Here is a 22,279-nt window from a genome sequence, read left to right as displayed (position 1 = left end):
AGACACACGAGCTGCCTGTCTGCGGGTTCCGGCAGCTTCCGTTAAGAGTCTTTGTTCAGCCGACGCCTCCGCCCATGGTCACTGTAACTTATTTACAGCGATTTACCCCTTGTAGCGCAGCGACGCACATTTGACTGGACCAAAGGTACCACCGCAGGAGCAGGAACCGGAACCTGGGCCTTCAGCCGCGAGGCACCGCACCGCGCCGCACACCGCAGCACGACATTCCGCTCTATTAAAGAAACATTCTGCACGTGTTTGTGAAACTTGTCCATCTCTGCTGAATATTTCACACCGTTTACACCGGTACGGCTGCTGCGCTTGCGTGTCTGGCGTGCGCCCGCTCATCTCCGCCACCTTCCACGTGCGCTGTGTCCCTTGGCCTTTACTGCGTTACTGACGCAGGAGGGAGGGGCTTTTGTATGACGCTCTGGCTCAGCTGCTGTGTGTGTGTGTGTGTGTGTGTGTGTGTGCGTGTCAAGCTGGACTCACTAAGTTGTGGTGGTTACTGTGATGAAGCTGAGCGCTTTGTTCTGTGCGCTCTTCTTTCTTCCTGCCTCACTTCCTGTGTACAGTGTGGTTTGGCATTGAACATACACCCATGCACCCCCCACCCCCACCCCACCACCGCCACCGGACCTGCGAAACACACACTTTATCTGGGATTAATGCACTCGGTGCCGCTCGCTTCGGACGGCCTGCTCGGGTCATCGTCTCTCGTCCGACGTGCGGCTCTACGGCCCGAGCGCAACCCCCCCGACAATGTGCTCCCACTCTGACGATTCCCTTTTTAGCACGAGCTTCCGTGTGCGATTGGAGAAGAGACGCTCTTTAGCTCGACGCGTGTCGGAAGTGTCCTCATCCTACAAGGAAGACGCCCCTCGCGCACACACGCAAGTAGACTCACACACCCTGGACACCAGCTTTTGGATGAATCGCTGCTGCACGGTGCAGGTCTGCGGCCACGCGGACGATACGTAGGAGCGCGAGGACCAGGTGAGAGGTCACCCGGAACAGGCGTGACGCGACGAGGCCCGGCGGCGCTCTCGCGGTCCGCTCGGACCCTCGGGCTACAGCCATCAGGTACCGGGCGTTGTGCTGCAGGACCGTGTTTCCGTGAGCAGCTCTCCCACCGCTCCGCCGTGAGCCTTCAGCTGCGAGGCATCGGGGTCTCAGCAGGAAGCCGGCGACTTCTCGAGTATCTCGTCGAGTTCTGACTTGTCCGGGTTCAGACGAGAAAGGTGTCAAAGGCTGAAGCGCTCCCAACCTTTCAATGTGCGCACACACACACACGCACGCGCACACACACGCGCGCGCACACACACGTGTCACACCATGTCTGACCGCTGTCTACACAAGTTGTGTTCCAGCTCTCACCTCATTTGCCATTTTTCTCTGCTGAATGAGTCACGTGGTTCCAGCTGCAATAAATACTGAAGTAAGGAACGGAAATATAATGTTAGTGGGGGGGTGTCTCATTCACAAGGAATAAAATCTCCTTTCAATCATTCCTAAAACTTGTTTGTGTGTGTGTGTGTGTGTGTGTGTGTGAGCGGCTCCGCCACGTTCATCCCGAGTCTCACGGTGTTCGGGACTTGTGACAGTTGCGTTGTTTCCGTCCAAAGCGAGTGGCACTTGGACACAGACACATGGAAATTAGAGTCCTACACTAGCTAGGAATGTCCTTTATTCTTTTACACTGGTACATTTCCACATCACACTGATTTTCACCCTTGTCCCTCAAATCACTGAGCTCTTTACACCAGATTGTGCTGTGAGACACTGCTTTGGGTTCCATTGTTCCGTGTGAAGCGAGTTTGTTTCAGCAGCTGCAGCTTTGATTTCGTCACCGACCGGCCTGTTCACATGACCCGTGACCATCCATTGGAGCAGAAGAGGAAATGCAGCTCTTCCCTAGCGATCCTATTCTTTTCCTTGAGTTGGTCTGTAGCCATGTTCACTTTCACTAGGCGCCACTGGTGTCCACCTGGGAACATCGGGTTAAACACGTTGCAACATCATCGTCATCGTTGTTGTCATTGTCTCCGGGTCTTCCGCTTCATTCCAGCATGACCACGATGCCCTAGATCGACACGGCGAAAAAGAGAGGGCAAGAACTGACAGCTACTGTGACGCCCGACAAGATACGAGCGAAGCACGGGAATGCAACGAGACGGGATCTAAGAACTTTGGCTCGGGTCGGCTCTCATCGGCGTGGAGCTACTCTCGGGTCTCAAACTTATGCTAAGGGCTGAGGGAGGGTGGTCTTTCTCTTGGCATATCCTAAATTTCTCCATCAGCGTCTTTGGATCCTCCAGGGCTGCTGTGGAGGGTTCTTGTGGAGCTGATGTTTCCAGGCCGGAAGCCTCCCACCGCTCCTGTTCAGGGGTCTGAGGTTAAGCCACGGCACTCGGATTGCGTTCCATTTTCTGCAACATGAGGAGAGAAGGTTGAGGAGAGAAGGTTGTCAGCTTCCTAGAACTCCCGGTTTCCCAGATTCCTCCGCGTGCCCACCTGTCCTCATTGGCTGCATCTCTGTGGTCTCCTCATCTGCTCCGCGTGGCCGACTGTCGGCTAGAGAGTAAAAACACGGAAACCGTTACTAGAGCGACCGACGCGTCGCATGAAGCTGTCCTTCACGATCGGGGCGCTTTCGGTTTCCACCAAAAGACCCTTTGACTCTGTCACTGAAACTTGGCGAGCGGCACAGACTGGCCAAGCGCATCGGATGAGCGAACGTCTGCACCACGGGTGAAACTGTATGGTAGCGTAACGGTCCAGCGTGTCCGAGTGTCCTGGCGGGTAGCGCTGTGGTTAGAGCCACTGCCGTTATACCTGAGGGACTCGGGTTTCAATGTTACCCCATGCCGTAGCACCCCTGAGCGAGGTACGTACCCTGAATTGCTGCAGTAAAAATGGCCCAGCAGCGTCAAGTGGGAAACTGTTGTAGGTAACGAAACACCGGAAGTTGCTTTGCTCCAGGATGACACCTTTCGAAGGTGACGTGACGAAGGCCCTCGGAGACACCTTACCTTTCTGCGCGAGACACCAAACCAGGGCGCCGACGCAGAGCGCTGCTGCTGCAACAACCGCAGAGATGAACCAGAACCGGGACTCCTTCCCCATCACCTGCCTCTCACCTGCAACGTGTTTGCCCCCAAGTGAGACAAGGCTCCTTCTTCACTGTACCTGCTCAGCAGCATCAAGGAGCGCTTCGACGGACGCCGCAAACTCATACCTGACTCCGGTGCCGTAACATTGACGCGGGTGCGTACTAAGTAGTGCGTGCGCGGGGCCGAGAAAGCGCAGCTGTAGGTGCCGGTGTGGGCCGAGCTGTCCGGGTCCCGCAGGCGCAGCGAGCCGTCTCCCGACATCACCTGAGCGGGGTCCACCTGAGCTCTGGACGCCCAGTTATCGGCAACGTGACGCGTCCGGCTGTTGAACGTGAGGATGAGCGCAGTCCTGTCCTCCTTCGTGAAGCTCCAGGCCAGGGTGAAATTGTGGAGGTTGTCTGGAACGACGCAGGGGATGGTCAGCTGCTGACCCTCGGCAGTCTTCATCTCTGGAGGGGAGGGAAGAGAAGAGCTGACGGCAACCGGCAGAAGCCTGACCGAGACACGACACCTCCTGTGTGCTGAGTGCTGGAGCCTCTGCAATGACATTGCTTTTCTCCAGGGGGCGGCGCACGTCCACTCTTGATGCCCACGTCTTCAGAACTCGCGCGACAAGGTCACATACGGGGTGCGAGTGCGAGCGGAGACGCGGCGAACAGCTGGCTCACCTCTCTCGCGCAGGGAGGCCCTCCAGGTCTGGCTGCCGTAGGATGAGTTCATGGCGCAGACGTAGGAGTGCTCAGACAGACCGTCCGCAGCGTCCACGGTGCTCTCTATGGAGTAGAGGCCCTGTTCGTTGGCCCTTTTCCGCGTTGTGTGTTTCAAGGCTTCCGGTCGCACTGGGGGCTCCGTGGACCACCACAGCTGTGGGGCAGGGTAGATGTCCTGCGACGAGCACCTGAGCTCCTTGTGTCCCGAGCGGCGGGTCACCTCCAGGGTCAGAGAGCTGACAGGAGCTACAAAGACAGGGCTGGACATGAGGGCTCCGTGGGAAGAGTGCCACCTGTGGGCCACCGACCTGAAATGACCACGCGTGAGTAAACGGCACTTTTCGCGATGCCCCGCGTACCTTCCACCCTGGCGATGATGAAGGCGTCCCGGGCGCCTTGCTCGGTGCTCACTCGGCAGCGGTACCTGCCCCGGTCCGCCGTGTTCACGCTCCTGAGCTGAAGGGACGCGTTGCCGTGGGAGACGCGCTCCCAAAAGAGCGACGTTCGGCCCATGTAGTGCGGAGACTGCCGCTCCGCCGACCTGCCGCTGCCATCGAAGAAGAGAACGGGGCTGTCCTGTCGGTGCCAGGAGATGTTGGCGGCGCTGCCGGTGGGCTCGAAGGAGCAGGGCAGCACACAGTCTTGGGAGAAGGTGCAGGTCACCTGGCGGTCTGCAAGAAACGAGAACACACCTCAGAACGGCATCCTGCGTGGGACATGGCAGCGCAGTCGTCCTGCGCACTCCCTTTACCAATCATGTATGTGCCGCTGTTCTGCGCAGCGACTGACACTACTGTTGCTTATTTAATTATTATCATTTATTACTATGATTTTATTCATTCGTTTATTCATTCATTCGTCCATCCATCAAGTCAAAAGTCAAAGTGGCTTTATTGTCATTCCAACCGTTGAGAGCTGGTGCAGCAATGCAGTGAAATGAAGCAACGTTCCTCCAGGACCCTGGTGCTACATAGAAACAATTAGAAACAATTCAGAGCTACCTGAAGGGAGGGTAAATCGTTGTAAGGGAGGGAGGGAGGGAGGAAGGAAGGAAGGAAGGAAGGAAGGAAGGGAGGGAGGAAGGAAGGAAGGAAGGAAGGAAGGGAGGGAGGGAGAAGGAAGGAAGGGAGGGAGGGAGGGAGGAAGGAAGGAAGGAAGGGAGGGAGGGAGGGAGGGAGGGAGGAAGGAAGGAAGGAAGGAAGGAAGGAAGGGAGGGAGGGAGGGAGGGAGGAAGGAAGGAAGGAAGGAAGGAAGGAAGGGAGGGAGGGAGGGAGGGAGGGAGGGAGGAAGGAAGGAAGGAAGGAAGGAAGGAAGGGAGGGAGGGAGGGAGGGAGGAAGGAAGGAAGGAAGGAAGGAAGGAAGGGAGGGAGGGAGGGAGGGAGGGAGGGAGGAAGGAAGGAAGGAAGGAAGGTTAGAAGGGAGGGAGGGAGGGAGGGAGGAAGGTTAGAAGGGAGGGAGGGAGGGAGGGAGGGAGGAAGGAAGGTTAGAAGGGAGGGAGGGAGGAACCCCTGGTGGTGGCTCGTGCGCTCGGGTGTGGAGGCTCAGGAAAGGGTGACCACTTTGCGGATTCTCTTTGTCTCTGGCTTTTCCACGTTTGCATTTCGTCCACAATCTGCTTTAGATGGTAAATTTACTTTTTTCTAAATCCCTTTTTTCAGGGTGTGCAGCTTTGAGGAGACGAAGCTTTTCTTAGGGAGCAGCCGGATGGAGGGTTTGCAAGAACACAAGCATCATTCCCCAAAAATGAGGCTAAAGCCCAGACTACGGAGCAATTACACAGACGCGAGTGAGCGATGAGCGCAGGCCGACCGAAGCGCGCGTGTGACGGAGCGTACGTGTCACGCGTGGACGCGTGCATGTATGTGCGCCATGAGCACGGTGGACCCCGCTGAGCTCGCCGGACCGTCTTTCCCCCGAAGGTCTCGTCCGGGGATCGTCCTCCCGCTGCCACGTGAAGCGCGTGGACCGTGCGTCCTTCTCCCCGCAGCGCAGGCGCGTTGTTTGCGAGTCGAGCGTTCGGCTCCACCGGCTCCAGCGGGAGGAAGGCGGACGAAAGGACGTCCGCTCGCGGGGTCGCTACCTGACCGGAGCTGACCCGCGTGCGCCGGTTCTGAGGGCGCCGGGCCAGCGACAGCAGGAGCCCGAGGGTTCGGGGTTCGAACGTTCCACCGTTCAGTTGCGAACACATGAAGGAAACGAGTAATTTGCACGCGTGTGTTGGCAGTAAAGCGCTTTTCCGTCGCGGGGCTGCGATGTTTGCCGTCTCGCTGCGGACGATGGCGACGAGGGGCAGCAGCGCGCAGTTCAGCTACGAGCGCCGATTGGCTCTAGTGTTTAGGCAGCAGCAGCAGCAGCAACGCTGCCACCATCGCGTGTGTGTGTGTGTGTGTGTGTGTGTGTGTGTGTGTTGACAGTACTGCTGAGTACACTGCTATTACTAGGGTAACCTTCCTCCACCTCGTGACTCTTTGTTTGGCTAAAGTGGTGCGTGTATACCGTGGTACAGGCACGTTTCGCTACCACGTATACATTTGTGGTGAGCGCTGTGGAGCAGCGCGTTCCCCACCGGGAGCCTCATCCGTGTGCCGATAAGATGGGACGGGACGGGACGACGAGTCCGGACGAGTTCGAGGAGTTCGAGGACGCTGCCTGTTGGCGAGCGGAAGGGCCATCGAGGAGGTTGTGCTGCTCCGCATCGCCCCTCGCCGTCGCGCCGCTACGTGCTCGGCGCGTTCTCGGCTGCCGCGTTCGCCGGCTCCCTCGCGGATGCGCCTCGGCGTTACCTGGACTCGTGCTCTGCGCCGCACCGAGGATCCACACCCAGAGGCAGGTCCGTGCGTACGCCGGTGCCATCGCTGCCCTTCTTCGGCTCTCGGCGCAGCTCGGCCTCCGGCGGCGAGGGGTCGCGCTGGAGAGGAACAGAAAAGACGGTGTGACGACGCTTGAGACGGTGCCTCTCGCTTTGTGTAAGAGGGACTAGCGCGCCACCGCTCTCGTTGCAAGGAAAGGGCCGTGGAGCCGAAGGTCTTCGTAAACGCAGGAGGAACACGGAGAAAGTTCACGCGTCCGCAAGGTATCGACACGAGCCGCTGCGCCACCTTGTCCCTCACAGGTGTCCCTCATGTGGACGTGCACAAAGAGGCCTCTGTGTTGCCATGGTTACCGCTAAAGAGTAAATAACACCTGCGACATGAACCAGCTTCCTGAAAGTAACAGCGGCTTGAACCCAGGTGCCTTTCCGCCGATATCGAATACCGTGATTGACGAGTGAAATCCAGCCAGCCCTGTTGGTGTCGTCCGCGAGGCCGACGCCTGTCAAACGGTCGAGCGCGACACGCTCTGACCCTAACAGGAGGAATTCCAAGAATGTGACCTTGCGCCGTCGTATCGACGGCCTGCCTTCAAAACGAGTGGAAAGTCGCTTCCGCTGCCAGAGGGTAAAGGCGCAAGGAGCCTCACAGCAGGCACACAAGCTACACCTCACACACACACACACACTTCAGCGTGACTTACGTGAGTGGAGCGATTGCTGCGACAGACCTTGTCACCCAAGAGTGAGTCAGAACCGTCCCAGCTGGTCCAATGTGTCCGGGAACCCTGGAGGAGACAAACGGCGAGGGCGAAGGGAGGAGGAGGAGGAGGAGGAGGAGCGCCGGAGCAGGAGACGCGCTTTGCTACTTTGCGACGCTGCGTCGATGGCGCATCAGCGGCTCTCTGGAAGCTGGGACACACGCGGAGCTGCTCTGCCCTTGTGTGCCGGGCCCGCCGGACTGGGCCGACAGGTTGTGCGGAGGCTCCTCCCCTTTCGGCAGGGGGGTAATTAGTGAGGGGGCGTGCGCCGAGTGACACGCTAAGCCCAGCCCACCTGCGCCGCACCCTGTACTTTCAGCACCTGCGCATGAAGGTGTCTTTGCGCTCGTGTGATGGACGGACGGACGGACGCACACACATTTTTGTGAGCTCGCCCTCTGCGGGATGGACTTTTCCGGAAAAGGATCCCGGACCCTGTTGCAGACCTACAGCTCAAGAGATGTTCCTGGCTCGTTCTCAGAGCGCCTGCTCATTGCGGGACGAGAGCGTCCTCTAAAAGGACACTCGGCGAGGTGGACGTCACCAGGGCGCGGACACGCGCGGACGCTCCACCAAACGTTGTCCCTGTGGGGTGCCGTGTCGCTGGGTTTTGTTACAGCTACCATTTCATCATCATCATTCTGTGTGCGTGTGTGTGCGTGTGTGTGCGCGCCGGGTGGCAAAAGCAAACACACATCTGCGGTGGAGCAAAAATCAGAGATATTTACATTGATCTACAAACGGCACACGTCCAAAATGACCGAGGTTCCGAAGCTCGGTCACACACGGCGAGAGAAACTGGCCCCGTGGGCCTTCGCCGCGACTCGCCGTACTGCGGTAACGACACCCAACACACCCCGCCTTTACCTGGAACGCACGACAGCGCGTGATGTAATGCGTTCACACTTGTACTTCGTTAAGTAATCTTACATGGGAAACGCTGCCCGCTTACACACACGTGACACACAGCCCAGTCTCTCACACACACACACACACACACACACACACACACACACACACACACAAAGGCCCCACCCAGGGTGTGCTTTTTAAACAGCTGCAGCAATACAGAAAATCAGAATCAAATATTTCTCCTAATGCATATTTCACATAAATGATGAGAATTTCCAGGGGCGGCAGCCTAGCGTTTACACACCTGCCATAAGAGGAGGGAGAGGAGTGATTGCGCAAATGCCCCCACGCACACTTTTTTGTTACAAGACGAGGGATTTGTGTTTTATGCTGTTGGGTGTGTGTGCGTGTGCGCGTGTGTGTGAGCGAGCCTTTCTCCCTCCTCCTTCCAGGAACGCTCGGCCCTCGGATCTCGGCTCTGGCGGAAGGCGAGCAGGCTCCAGCCCCCCGGAGACACCCAAGGCCGCTTCGACGGCACCGAGTCCCGGACAGCGAGCGGCCAGCGAAGAACCCAGACATGTGGGGCAGCCGCCGGGGGCGGGCTCAATAACACGGTTACGGAGCGCAGCGCTTTACTCCTCACGCCCTGCTGTCGGCGACCGCTCCGATTGGTCCGTCTCCCCGCAGGCCGGATTTATAGGTTGCCGAAAGATTTGTGCACATAAGGAGATTACGGAATTAACGTGGTTCTTGTGTGATTGTAGGAGACAATTGATATTGGGTTTTAATCGCTGCAGCGCCGCACGGAGCCTCATTCGCCGGGGCTCGCCACGCGGACGCCTCGCGGCGCCATCCCGGCAATCGCGAGCGGGCCGAGGGCGCCCCGACGACGCAACGACCGGGCAGGAGGCCGGCGGGCGATGAGCCGGAGCGAACGCTCGCCCTGATCCGCCGCGGCGGGAAGGACGGCTCCGTCGCCGGGTTCCGGGGCCGCCGCGCTCCCCTCTCGTCCCGTCTCGAGGGTCTCCACCGGCAGGGCGGCCTCCTCCGTCTTCCTCGCCGTCTGGCGCTCGCCTCGCTCCTCCGCGCTCTTTCTCGTGCCGTTCCTACCTGGCCGCCGCTCCCCGTTGGTTCGCTCGTTCGCTCTTCGTCACGATGCGCGTCTCCCTCCTGCTCTCCAGGCTGCTTCTCCTGGGCGCGCTTTGGCCGCTTGCCCTGCCGGGCGGACCCCGCTTCCCTGGGCATCGAAGGCACAAGGACGTTTACCTGGGGGAGCACGTCAGCCACAAGCACGGAGGGTGAGCAGGGGGAGAGGTTAGGCTGGGGGGACGGGCTGGGGACGGGCTGGAATCTCTTCTCTCTTCTCTCTTGTCTCCTTTTGAAGGACCTATTGACAGCAGCTCGTGGCGGCTCTATACCCATCTGATGTGCACAGTATTCTGAGCACAGTTAGTAACTGTGGCCATTAAGTGTTCGCGCATCGGTGTGTGTTCGAGGTCCCAGAAGTGACCTCTTTGGGATTCACTTCCCCTCAGTCTCCTCTCTGCTTCATAAACAGGAACAGCGATGTCATTTTCTTTTGAACACATTTTAAATACATGTTCACGCGCAGCCACTGCTCTAAGTGATGTACGCTGGTTTTTACCGCGGTATGCGACAAGCAAAATGACCGTACTGTTCTGTGGAATCGCGCTCGCGTTGCGCTGCGTCTCCGTTCTTCTGCGCGGTGGGAAAAGTGTCTCCGAAATGAATTCACGTTCGTGTGTTTCAGACGGATTGAAATAGTAGAGAAATATTATTTGGCACTTCTGGGGAAAAATATTCCCTCAAATTTGATCCAAGCGGCGATCAAGGACATGTTCTGGAGTAGATTCTCCAGAGGTGAGTTTGTGCAGAAAGCGTCTGAAGGGTCTGCTGCGAAAGGGGCTCCTGGGGGTCCGAGGCAGGACACGGGCACGGAATGGGCAGGGCTCGCCTTCCCTTTGGATGGTGCTTGAGCCGAAAGGCGAACGCCGCGCAACATTAAGGTGGGAGGAACAAAGAGAGCAAGAAGATCGATGATGGAGATTCTTCTAGAAAGAGGCAGGGTGGCCATCAGTGCAGCGCAGTGAGAACTTTCATACGGGAGTTCAGTTCTTTCCAGCCGAAGAAGGGATGAACGAAAAGCCGAACGGATGCGGAGGGGCCATCGGGGGAGGCGACACCTCGAGGTGTTCGCGATGCAAGCGGCACGTTCACTGGTCATGAAGCGGCCATGAGTTTGAGCCACCTCAAAGTAGGGACCTTTGGCTCGTTAAACTACGCCTACGTCACCAAGTAAAACACTCAGTGCACGACGAGTCGCGACTGGGCAACCGCGTGCGCTGGGTGGCAAGGTGGCGCAGCGGGTGGCACTGACACAGCACAGTACCCGGGCTGGGCGAAGAGACGTCGGTTTGAATTCGTCTCAGTCTGCGTGTGGTTTGCATGTGGTCTCCAAGTGGACTGGACGTTTTAGATGAGACCCGCTGGACACATCATGTGGCAACTGTAAAAGTAAAGTGCATTTCTGTAAGCGACTCTATAAAAGCAGGACGTCGGAGGTTGGCGAGCAGCTCGACGGGCTCTTGGCCTCGACGTTTGCCTTCCGGAGTTGCGCGGAACGGAGCGGAACCGAAGACGTGTCGGCCGAATGCGTTGCTGAACGTACCTCGAAATCTGCTGCGGTTCGTTCACTTTGACGTGTGATTTAACTGTGCGCAAAGTGTGTGTTTCTGGTCACGGATTTTAAGGTGCACCGATCACGTCCCTTCGATGCTTCGGCCCAAGCTGTGATGTGATGACGGCGCTCGTTGCGCTCACAGGACAAGCGGCTGTCCTCTCTGTCCTGACGGCAACCCGGTGCTTGCTGAGCCCTGGTGGTGCTGTGGACCTGGTGACAGGAGCTCCTCCGTCCATCCGTGCCGCTCGTGCTCCGTGGGCTTTCCGTGTCGGCGGAACGGAGGAGGGGATCGAAGGAGAGATGCGATTAGTGGAGATGTGCGGGACGAGAAGGTCCTGGAAAACAACGCGGTTCCTCTTGGGCTCTCGAAGCCGAGTCGGAATGAGGGCGAGCGTGTCCCAGCGTGTCCTCGACACGAGCGCTTCTTTCTCCCATCGCTGTGCGTTAAACGGGAGATGCCGCTGACATCCTCTGGTCGGACACCTTTGCCGGTTCCTGCGCGGATCCGGACGAGGCCTTCTACCGCCCTTAAGGTGGACCCTGGTCACTTCTCACCAGAATGGAAGAAGGGAGAGGAAACGACAAAGGCTTATTTGGCACTGGCCGTTTCAGTGTGTGTGTGTGTGTGTGTGTGTGTGTGTGTGTGTGTGTGTGTGTGTGTCGGTGCGACACACGTAATGAAACAGAAGGAAACTTCCGGCTGCTCCTCACTTCTGTCCTGCATTGTATGAGCACAACGGGTTTACGTCCAACCCAGAGACGCTTTTGGTTCCTCAAGTGACCACTACCTGTACAAGAATGTAGCTGTTTACGATAAGTGGCTGATTTATACAGCTCTCACACACACACACACACACACGCACACACGCACGCACGCGCACGCACGCACACACACGCACACACAGACGCACACACACAGACGCATACACACACACTTTATTCAGTTAGCTTTACTCTCCAAAGCACCTTATAATGAGTAGCTTTTGCGGACCAGTTTGAGATGAGGACCTGCTCAAGGCTACTGCAGCTGGTGATTTAATTGTCTGTTTTTTCCATCCAGACACATAGACTTCAAGATGAAGAAGTCAGACAGCACCAAGTCCCTGCTCATCAAGTCAGAGCAGCTCCTGCGTATCGAAGACCACGACTTTGCTATAAGACCTGGCTTTGGAGGTGAGGAGCCGCTCGATCGCGTGGAAAGCAGCGCGGTTCGCTGCGACGAGGCTCTACTGCTCCCCAGCGGCTCCGCTGCAGGAAAGGGCCACGTTGTAGTGCGAGAGTTTGGGTTTTCAAACCGTCGGCCTGTGCGGCCAGCGCCTGTGGCTCTACGGGCTGAGCGGCGCGGATGTCCTGCGGACACGTCCACTGTGTGACCGGGCTCGTCCCCAAGCGGCCTCTTCCTGAGGGCGGCGGCGCGTGCCGTGCTAGCGACCGCTCGGCCTCGCTCGTCTTGTCACCGGCAGGCGGCACCGACGAGGTTTTCCGAAAGTGGGTCACGGTGCCACCGGCCGCATCCCGTCCGCGCCGCCGAGAGCCACACGTGACCCGAATCGTCAGCGGCAAAGGCGGACAATGGCTGCAGAGGACACGTGTCGCTTTGTCGCGCTTTAATCCAGATTACGTTTGGGCGCTTTCGGGTCAGCCAGAGCCAGACGCAGCAGATGCGCAAAGTCTGCATTCCGAACCGCGCCTGCGCTCGCTGCTTTTACTGGTGCCTGCTTAGCGGTACCGTGGTACGCGTGCGTTAGAGGAGAGCGGATCCGGCGCGGCTGAGCTAGGCCCGAACATCAGAGCGGCCGCGTTCGCCGGCCTTTTCCTTCGTCGGGCGACGTTCGGGCGGGAGAGGTGAGCGGAGCCCTAGTGCTGCTTTCAGCGAGTTTGCGCAAGTTAATCCCTGAGATGACACAAGTGAGGGCAGAATGGCCCCTCGGGGAGGAGTGCGGCTGCAGGGGATCAGCGCACACAAAGAACCCGGAGCGCAGCGGCGCAGAACCATCTGGGTCAAGTGAGGCCGCAGCAGAGCGCCGTTCAAAGTGAGACGCGGTCCAGGACATGGAGAGCAGGCCGAGGAAAGAGGAGGCGCAAAGCGATCCCGTATCACAGCAGCGTTTCAAATCCAGCACACGACCTCGCGGCGTCACAAAGTGACCCAGAAGCAGTTCCAGGCTGAAAGCACCCAGTAGCGGACTCTCAGAAGCAGAAGCAGGACCAGAGCCAGAACCAGGGCCAGAACCAGGAGCAGGACCAGAGCCAGAACCAGGGCCAGAAACAGGGCCAGAATCAGGGCCAGAATCAGGGCCAGGGCCAGAACCAGGAGCAGGACCAGGGCCAGAACCAGAACCCGGGCCAGAACCAGGGAGAGCCGTGCATCAGTGAGACACATGAGGCACGTTTGCAGGCTCCGCTCGCACTTAACGCACTTGTTTACGCTCTGCTTTCCGAGCCCCAGCTGTCTGACAGGGTGACTCACCGCATCAGGAAAAAAGACACGGCTCACCTGTCGACGGCGACACGACGTCCTCGTAATTTCAGCGCTCTTGTCGCGTCCGGGGACGCGTGCGTGTTCTTAAGCCTGTTTAATGGAGCGCAGGCGAAAGGCTCTCAGAAGCACCGCACGGTAAAAATGCCTTCATAGCGAGGTACAGTCACCGAAAATGCGGCCGCTCCTCACTCCTCATTTGTGTCACTTTGTCCTGTCTTGTGGACGCTGCTCACGCGGGCAGGGGACAGCGGCGGCCCGGTTCCGGGACGCTCGAACCGCTCTCCGGTCTCCGTTCCGCGTCGATCGCTGCGACTTTACCGCACCCCACGGGCGGCGCTCTGCTCTTTGCTGACTTGCCGCAGCTCACCGAAGAGCTCGAGACGGAGCCGCTGAGCGCCGAGAGCAGGCCTCCCCGGAGGACGCGGGCCGCTCCGGTGCCGCGCGGTGGCCCTGCCCCCCCGCGGAGCCGGGTACCCGTTCGGTTTGTTCCCACGCCGCGCACAATAGTCGCTGTGAGACGTCCGTTGTGCGCGCTCTGAATGTGGCCCAGAAACACGCCGCCGGCAGCACTCTTTCCACACGAGGTGTGCGTTTCATCAGGGCCTTGATGTCAAAGGACAGGATGCAGAGGATGCGTCGCAGCTCAGAGAACACCTTCTACCCTTTGCGGTCAGCTGAGGCACGTGCGCTCGAGGCACAGCGAAGAAGAGAGCGAGGCCCCCAGGGAGCGTGAGCGTAGGACGAGCGGAAGGAAGCGCGAGAGGCCGTCGGGGTCCGTGGCTCCGGAGGACGGCCTTCCGTCCTGCTGACGCGAGCGCGACCTCCTTCGCGAACCAAGCCCGGTGCGCGTGGGTGCGGCGAGGAAGCGGTGCCCAGACGTAGCTTCTCCGCGATGAGGGCCGAGGGCGTCCGAGTGCCGTTTACGTTTGCGCTGGCGAGCCGGAGCTGGGGGAAGCGGGAAGCGGAGCGACGGAGGCTGACCTTCAGAGGTCAGGGTTTGCAGCGTCCGCGTAAAACCGGAACGTTCATCTGCTTCAGACGTCACTCTGCACCGTCCCAAGAGGACGGTAAGCGTAACGAACGAGCGTCGCGTCCAAGCAGGTTTGCCGCTGCTGGCGGTGCGACCTCGCCATGGTCGCATGGTGTCCATCCGGACCGAAGCAGTACCGCTAGCGGCAGACTTGCGAAGCATCCGAGGGAACACGGCACCTGCCGCAGAGTCAACCGGAGTGTCAAGCGGGGACGTGCAACGTGACGCTACTCGCAGTCATTTACCCATCTATAGAGCTGAGTAAAACTAGGGTAAGTACCTTGCTCCGGGGAACTACAGCAGTAGCTGAGATTCAAACCTGCAACCTTTGGGTCCAAGGGCAACACGTGTGACCCGGTACACTGTGAGGTACCGCCGTTCCTGCCGGAACCGCATGAAGCGGCTCAGCCGCACACAGCTGGACTCAACGGAATTCAGGGAGCTGCTTTCTTTCGCGCCACTTTACTTCGATTATTCTCTCATTTTTATGTCTAATCTTTTCCTCCTCCACGCAGTACAGAGCACTTTGTGTTGATGACTGGCGAAAGCGCTCTTAAATGCATTACGGTTTCGTGCCGTAACACCGTAAAGCGCACAAAGGTCACGGGGGGGCACTTTTCCTAGGCTGTTCCCTGAGCGAAAAACACCGTTCAGGACAACGTCCGCCGCGCCAAGTACTGCTCCCTACGTGCGTCTCCGCAGAATCGTGTCCTGCATCCCTCAGCTCCTCACCGATGCTGTATCCCCTCGGACCGGAGCCGCGTTTGTTTTCCCTATAAACCGGTCCTACCGCCGTCGGGTCCGAGTGACTCCGGTCATCATCGGGCTCCGTGGGGAGACCCGGTGCCTCTGAATTCACCCTGCTCATCGTGTCAGCGCCCGACTTGCTTTGAGCTCGTGGCGCTTTTCTTTCAGCTGTTCTCGTGCCCCACCCATTCGGCAGGTGCAGCGATCCCGGTGGGCATCGACGTCCAGGTGGAGAGCATCGACAGCATTTCGGAAGTCAACATGGTGAGGGCCTCTTCGCGCCTCTCTTTTCGTGTCACGCCCCAAACCGAACGGCTGGTCCACGGGGAACCTGCCCCTCTTACGTACAGCATGGCAGCGAGGGCACGACCCCATTTGTTACGTCCGATACACTCGCCTTCTTGAAGCTTCGTGTTTCGGCGAAGGAGTTTAAAAAGACACGAGAGGCGCGCCGCGGCGGAAGGCGGGACGAGGGTTCGCTGGTGGGCTCCTGCGATCGGACATCGGGGAGTCTCCCGGAGCGACAAAGCTCTACACTCTATAAGAAACGTTGCGCGTGTTGGACGTGTCACTACAGTCCACTGGCTACGCACACGTTCACCTGCGTTCTGTAGCTTCCCCAGACTTTTCAGAACCCGACGCTCCTCGGCAAGCGAACAATCAGCGTTTCCATGCCAACCGCACGACAACTTGTTCGCATCTAGTTACCTTTCGCGCCACATTTAGTAGCGGCGGCCCGTCCCGTGTCCTCTGTTGCCTGCGCACGGAACAGTCAACAGGCGACGCAACGGCGCGGAGAGCACACAGGCGTGAATGCGGACACTTTCCCTCCACGCCGTCTCCCGGGACTCCTCCCGAGCAGCAGCAGAAACACGGGGCCGAATCGCCGACGGCTCCGTTCCTGCGCCCGGAGCCAGTAGACGGCTCGCCGACCGTTGGCTTCTCCACGGGGACTAACGTCGCGCTCGCCGTGCACTCGGGCGCCGCCCATGTGAATTCAGGCCCTCTTCCTAGACCTTGGCAGAAAGTCTCTGTGGGCTCCATCCTAGGATCGAGTGTCACTCGCGGGATCGGTGGGAAATGGCACGCGAGCTCACGTCTCGTAGAGAAGTTCCTCCGGAAGGAAACGCAAACCCGAGCGTGTCGCCAGCGTCCACTTGTGTAGAAGAGATCGTGTGTCTCCTGTGACCAGGACATCACTTGGTGTTTTGGATCCATCTACACACACGAGTGTGGGCGCATCTCACTCCGATCTTCTAACACGTGTGTTTAACACGCTTTGTGCACGATTGTTCGTCCGACATTCTTGCGTGTGTGTTTATATTGTCTCCCGCACTTTGCTGAGTGTGTGTGTGTATATATACAACAGGACTTCACCATGACGCTGTACCTACGGCATTACTGGCAAGACGACCGCCTCGCCTTCCCCTCCAGCAACAACAAGAGCCGCACCTTCGATGCCCGGCTGGTGAAGAAGATCTGGGTGCCCGATGTGTTCTTTGTACACTCCAAACGCTCCTTCATCCATGACACCACCATGGAGAACATCATGCTGAGGGTCTACCCTGACGGCAACATCCTCTACAGCGTGAGGTCCGTCTCGGCCGTCCCTCCTTCTTCCCTTTGCCGCGGTGCCAGGGGCCGCCGGGCGTTCTGCCCACCCTTCGCAAGGCTCACCTCTCAGAAATGTACGTTGCAGAATCACGGTGACGGCCTTGTGCTCCATGGACTTCAGCAGGTTCCCCCTGGACACGCAGAATTGTTCTCTGGAGCTGGAGAGTTGTGAGTACCTGGACACAAGCTCCACAGAGCTTCCACAGAAGCAGCCAGGACACCTCACACACACACACACACACACACACACACACAACTAGCTGTGGCCACCCAGCACATACACCTATGTCCGCACTAATACACACCATGCAGGTGACGTGAAACTGTACGCTGCACATACATCTCATACACGCCTGCACCTACCACACACACCTTGCACGCAACAACTTTCCGAACATCTGATCATCTTTGAGCTGCCGAGAGCCTTAATAGCGTCATAGTCGTCTTTTTCTCTCCTTTTCTCCTCAAGATGCATATAATGAGAACGACCTGATGCTCTACTGGAAGAACGGAAATGATTCTTTAAGGACTGATGAAATTCTGCTCTCTCAGTTTTTTATTGAGGAATTTAACCCCTCCTTTGGATTGGCCTTCTACAGCAGTACAGGTACTTGTGTGTGTGTGTGTTTCAACCCACGGCGAGCCCAGAAAGGTCAGATGTGTGTTTCCACACTGACATTTTGACAACCTGAGGACAGTAAGCTCTGCTTCATCTCACATTTGAACTTTTATCCCACTATGAGATTCTCACCTGGGACAAAACCGAACAAAGTTACGTTCGCCGATCAGCTCCAGCTTGGGTGGAAGTGCCGCCGAGCGGAGCCCGACTCTTAGCGACCGCATTTCCAAGCTTAGGGAGGCATGGAAGTGCCTTGCTTGTCCCTTCTTGCGTGCAGAAACAGGGAGAGACATGCAAAATGCAGACACCCTGAGCAGGACTTGAACCCCACGCCCACCGACAAGCTAAGCAGCAGTAAGACAGGAGACGCACACTGTGTCCCGTACGGTAGGTCATTGTGTTGAAACTCGACCAGCTCCCGGTCCTTTTCTCTGTGCTCACGCAGTACCCTGTCCATGTCAAAACAAGTGGCTGTTTTTCTCCCACAAAATGACAACTGGCATATTGCATAGTGACCACACCCACACATCCACACGAACGGAGTCCGAAACCGTTTGTCCCAAGTGGAGTCGCGGCGAACCGGAGCCCAACCCAGCAACGTAGGCCGTAAGGCCGGAGGGGGAGGGGACACGCCCAGGACGGGACGGCAGTCCCTCGTAAGGCACCCCAAACCGGACTCAAACCCCAGACCTACCAGAGAGCAGGACCCAGCCAAACCTGCTGCGCCGCCGTGCCCCCCTGCATAGCGACCAGCGAGTGTGAAATTAAATTCCACAGGTGATCGTGTCCTCCTACTGTACACCGAGCGCAAGGAGCTCTGAGTTTTACCAGTTACTCGTGCGATGAGCGTTGGTTCATATGGTGGAAGGAAACTAACTGTATTTAAGAATCACATGTCTGTATCTAAGTGTCTCTTTCTGCTAATGTAATGAACACATTGTATTTCACATTGTATGAGATGTTGGTCACTGTGGAGAAAAGTGTCTGATACATGAACGCGTGTTGACGGAAGTCATTCTGATGTTTGGTGCTCGTCAGTTGCGTCTTTAACTTGCAATTTATCACTTATGCTTGAGCACTTCGACACATTTCCATTAAGTTTTTTCTTTTTAATCCTTATTTTTAATCATATCTTTCTATTCTCTGCCTGCTGCTTGCTGTCCTCAAGCTTTTGTCTGATATTATATGCTTTAATTATTGTTTTCAGCTGTGCATTATAGGGTATATTTGCATTGCGCAAACATCTCAACGTTACAAAAACTGTTGAATACAGATTCCAACTTTCTAATCGATTAACAGGACATGTAACCCCCCTCCCATGGGGGATCTCCCAGAATTTTTAATTTATCAGCAGATGTGGAAACTCCTCCTTAAAAATGAAAATGGCATATAATAACATCACCATGTAACCATCAGTTGACCAATCTGGACTGAACTTCCGCTGTACCGCTTCGGGAGGGAGGGGAGGGAGGGAGAGAGAGAGAGAGACACTGAATGTGAACACCAGCAAATCCGTTGCTGAGGTTGTAGCAGCTGGTAAGTTGCGGGTCACTCTGTCCACACCTCTGCGGCCCCGAACCCCCTCCACTGGTTTACTTTACATACCTGCCAAAAACTGAAGTTCATAAGAAACAGGTTGAAGCTTCACGAGTTTTGTGTGTGCGCGTGTCTGTCCGTCTGTCTCCAATGTATATGTCAGCTGTTTTGAGCATCGGTGTAACTTTGCTCTTTGCTGTATCTCTCTCAGAGTGACAGGCTGACAAAGGTCTCTCCTCCTTTCCCGTCTCTCGTGTGTGTGCGCGTGTCTCACAGGCTGGTACAACAGGCTCTACATAAACTTCCTTCTCAGGAGGCACATCTTCTTCTTCATGCTGCAGACGTACTTCCCCACCATGCTGATGGTGATGCTCTCTTGGGTCTCCTTCTGGATTGACCGACGGGCCGTTCCGGCTCGCGTCTCGCTAGGTACCGTCCCTCTGGCTCGGGCCTCCCGCGTGCTCACAGCTCCACGGTGATGTCTTTGCCGGTAAATGACACGGAAATGATCAACACAGGTCTTATTACACCGTTGACATGGTGTCCGTCTCATTTTCAGGTATCACTACTGTGCTGACCATGTCCACCATCATCACAGGCGTGTCTGCGTCCATGCCTCAGGTGTCCTATGTCAAGGCGGTGGACATATATCTGTGGGCCAGCTTTCTCTTCGTCTTTCTGTCCGTCATTGAATATGCTGCTGTCAACTACTTCACCACCATCGAGGAGATGAAGAAGCACAAAGGGGGGACGGTAAGAGTTGTGTGGAGGGCGCATCTAGCTTACAGCTCATGGAGCTGACTGGGCAACCGGACCTTGAGCCAAAGGGACACAACTCCTGCAACGTGTGTGTTAGAGCTGGAGGATAAGATGATGAACAAGAGTATCGAATGTCTACATTCAGTGTCTGCTTCCATTCAAGCTAACAAATAACAAAGGAGTTCACTTTCTAACCACATTTCAGGGCAGGTTTCAGATGAAGAAAGTGGAACAGTAAGAACCTTTGTGCTAAAACTAAGTTTTAATGTTACTTCATAATGTAGATTCATCACACGGTGTTCAGCACAAATAACTTTTTTTTTTTTATTTACACAAAAAACTCAATAGAACCAAATAACTTTGATAAAGTGTTCAGCCGAATCAGAGACCATGAATGAATAACAATTAGCGGCGTTGATATATCCATGTCAACCACACACACACACACACACACACTCTGAACTGCTTGTCCCATACGGGGTCGCAGGGAACCGGAGCCTACCCGGTAACACAGGGCGTAAGGCCGGAGGGTGAGGGGACACGCCCAGGACGGGACGTCAGTCCGTCGCAAGGCACCCCAAGTGGGACTTGAACCCCAGACCCACTGGAGAGCAGGACCCAGTCCAACCCACTGCGCCCCCCTCCATGTCAACCATTAAACAAGTTATTCAAGTCCACAGCTGTTATCAGTCCAAGATAAACTTAGACTCTAGTCTCCTCCTGGTGGCAATTTCTGTTACTGCAGGTGTGTGTGTGTGTGTACATGTGCGTGTGCGCGGTCGCCCTGCTGCACTCCGGTGCCTTGTTCCCTCACAGTAGAATGGAATTTCCTCTTTCACTCATACTGTTCTGCTCTTCCTGGAACTGTTGCTCTCCAACACCTGGTGCCCCAAGACAGGATTAATGGACTTTTACACTTGTCCAGACAGCTCTGAGAGTCCCAGTATCCTGTAGCTCTCCACCACACCGTTAACATAACTCCCACATGTAGGATGGGGTTTCTACTTCTACTCAGCTCTGGGTCTCCAGGTCCCTGTAGTCCTTCAGTAGCTGGTGCCCTAGAAACAGAACGGAGATCTTTGATACTGCGGCACCTGGAGCTAAGTGCCAAGTGTCTGGTTCTTCCCTGCAGGTTCCTACTACCTTCAACACTGCCGAGGCCATGGCTTTCGACGGATGTTTCCATGATAATGACATTGACCTACAACCATTTCCTGACATTTCTGGACCCAACGCCTCCGACCAGCCAACATCCCATCATAACTCGGCCCAATCGCCTGCCTCTGAGGGCACCTGGCTGCACCGAAAACGATCGGTGAGGAAGAACCTGGATTTCATCATGAGCAACAGCTACATGATTGACTCCTACTCTCGTGCCCTTTTTCCTCTGGCTTATCTGCTCTTCAACATTATCTACTGGAGCATGTATTCTTAGACATGCTCTAAAGCACAGAACCAGTTCTCTGAAGGAGAGAAGCCTGCATTCTCGGGTCATGAACATGGCAGCGTCCGATGGCCCTAAGCTGCAGTATGCAGCAGCAACAGGCCAAAGCACTGAATACTGTAAATGACAACTATGACTTGAAACAGCACTGACATCCCTAAATGACACGTCGTTTGCCAAAAAAGCACTTATACTACAGCACCCTGGTCCAAAAGCACCGATACACTAATACCCTACTATTGTGGGCAGCAATGGTTAAAAACTTGGGTCTGTCACAAGAGCACAGGTCACCCGTTCCAGTTCCTTTTTACATGGCACCTGTAAACAGATTGAACCTGGTGACCAGTTGCACCGTTCACCTGTGTAACAGTGCGAAACCATCCGATAAACAATGAGAGAACAAAGCAAACACTGGGGCCGAAACGCTACGCATCGCATTCATATCCTGGTCCTGCTCTTCCGCAAGTCTGGTTTCTTGGGCTTGGTGCTTGAAGAACTGGCTTGGCTGCATTGCATCACGGAACAGTTCCTTGTCGGCTGACATACACACAAAACAGCAGTACGAAAAAGTGCAGTCAAGAGTGCAAATTTGAACACAAGGTGGACCGGCTATAGTGGCTCCAAATGTCACCATAAGGCCGTTGCGCTTTTAAAGCTTGAGCAAATTGAAATGAAGCCAAGGTGTGTTTGTGTACATGGCTGAGTGAAGCTCACAGGTCTGGCATGGAACGACAGCGTTCTAATCGTACACACACCTCAGAACAGTGTGCCGTGGGTGTGCGAGCGAGCATTTGTGTGCATGTGTCCAATGAAGAAAAATACCTGAACAAAATATCAAATGCTGAAACTAAAAAAAAATGTTTTATTGTTTCTTCTTTGTGGATTATTAACATGCAAATCAATAACTACTGTATACTGTACAACTACAAAGCACAATAAAAGATGTTTTACCAACTTCAGTAAAACTTGTATCAAGTACTAAGTGTTTACATTAAAAGAAAAAGTTGATAAAACCAACTCAAACTTCATTATCAAGTAGAAGCTAGAAGTATGAAAATGGCTATTCGGACACTAAAGCCGAACAGTCTTGAACAGGAGCACT

The 22,279-nt window shown here is 56.1% G+C and overlaps 1 protein-coding gene across 4 annotated transcripts; it reads left to right on the top strand.

Annotated features, from left to right (window-relative positions):
* Positions 1 to 473: 473 nt before the first annotated feature.
* On the top strand, positions 474 to 22,207 carry LOC108939459 (gamma-aminobutyric acid receptor subunit rho-3). Of its 4 annotated transcripts, none has more exons than XM_029248697.1 (10): positions 474 to 996; positions 8,698 to 9,543; positions 12,007 to 12,119; positions 15,402 to 15,469; positions 16,575 to 16,798; positions 16,905 to 16,987; positions 17,289 to 17,426; positions 19,251 to 19,403; positions 19,534 to 19,727; positions 20,866 to 22,207. In XM_029248697.1, exons 2-10 carry the CDS (start codon positions 9,401 to 9,403, stop codon positions 21,166 to 21,168), a joined length of 1,419 nt encoding a protein of 472 aa, XP_029104530.1. In that variant the 5' UTR covers positions 474 to 996; positions 8,698 to 9,400; the 3' UTR covers positions 21,169 to 22,207. The 4 variants fall into 4 exon arrangements, with proteins under 4 accessions (XP_029104530.1, XP_029104529.1, XP_029104531.1 ...); XM_029248696.1 differs by lacking the exon at positions 474 to 996 and adding an exon at positions 7,902 to 8,230; XM_029248698.1 differs by lacking the exon at positions 474 to 996 and having other exon boundaries at positions 8,476 to 8,916; positions 9,010 to 9,543.
* Positions 22,208 to 22,279: the final 72 nt, after the last annotated feature.

Source organism: Scleropages formosus, chromosome 24 (assembly GCF_900964775.1).
Source record: "Scleropages formosus chromosome 24, fSclFor1.1, whole genome shotgun sequence".
NCBI lineage: Eukaryota > Metazoa > Chordata > Actinopteri > Osteoglossiformes > Osteoglossidae > Scleropages > Scleropages formosus.
Note: the sequence above shows the minus strand (reverse complement) of the source record. Positions and strands in the feature narration are given on the sequence as shown.

Bases quoted from the DNA above. Each gene is read 5' to 3' on its own strand.
- LOC108939459 (XM_029248697.1), top strand. From the start codon at position 9,401: ATGCGCGTCTCCCTCCTGCTCTCCAGGCTGCTTCTCCTGGGCGCGCTT. The intron at 16,799-16,904 runs GTCCGTCTCGGC...TGTACGTTGCAG, and splicing joins AACATCCTCTACAGCGTGAG to AATCACGGTGACGGCCTTGT. The intron at 19,728-20,865 runs GTAAGAGTTGTG...TCTTCCCTGCAG, and splicing joins AGAAGCACAAAGGGGGGACG to GTTCCTACTACCTTCAACAC.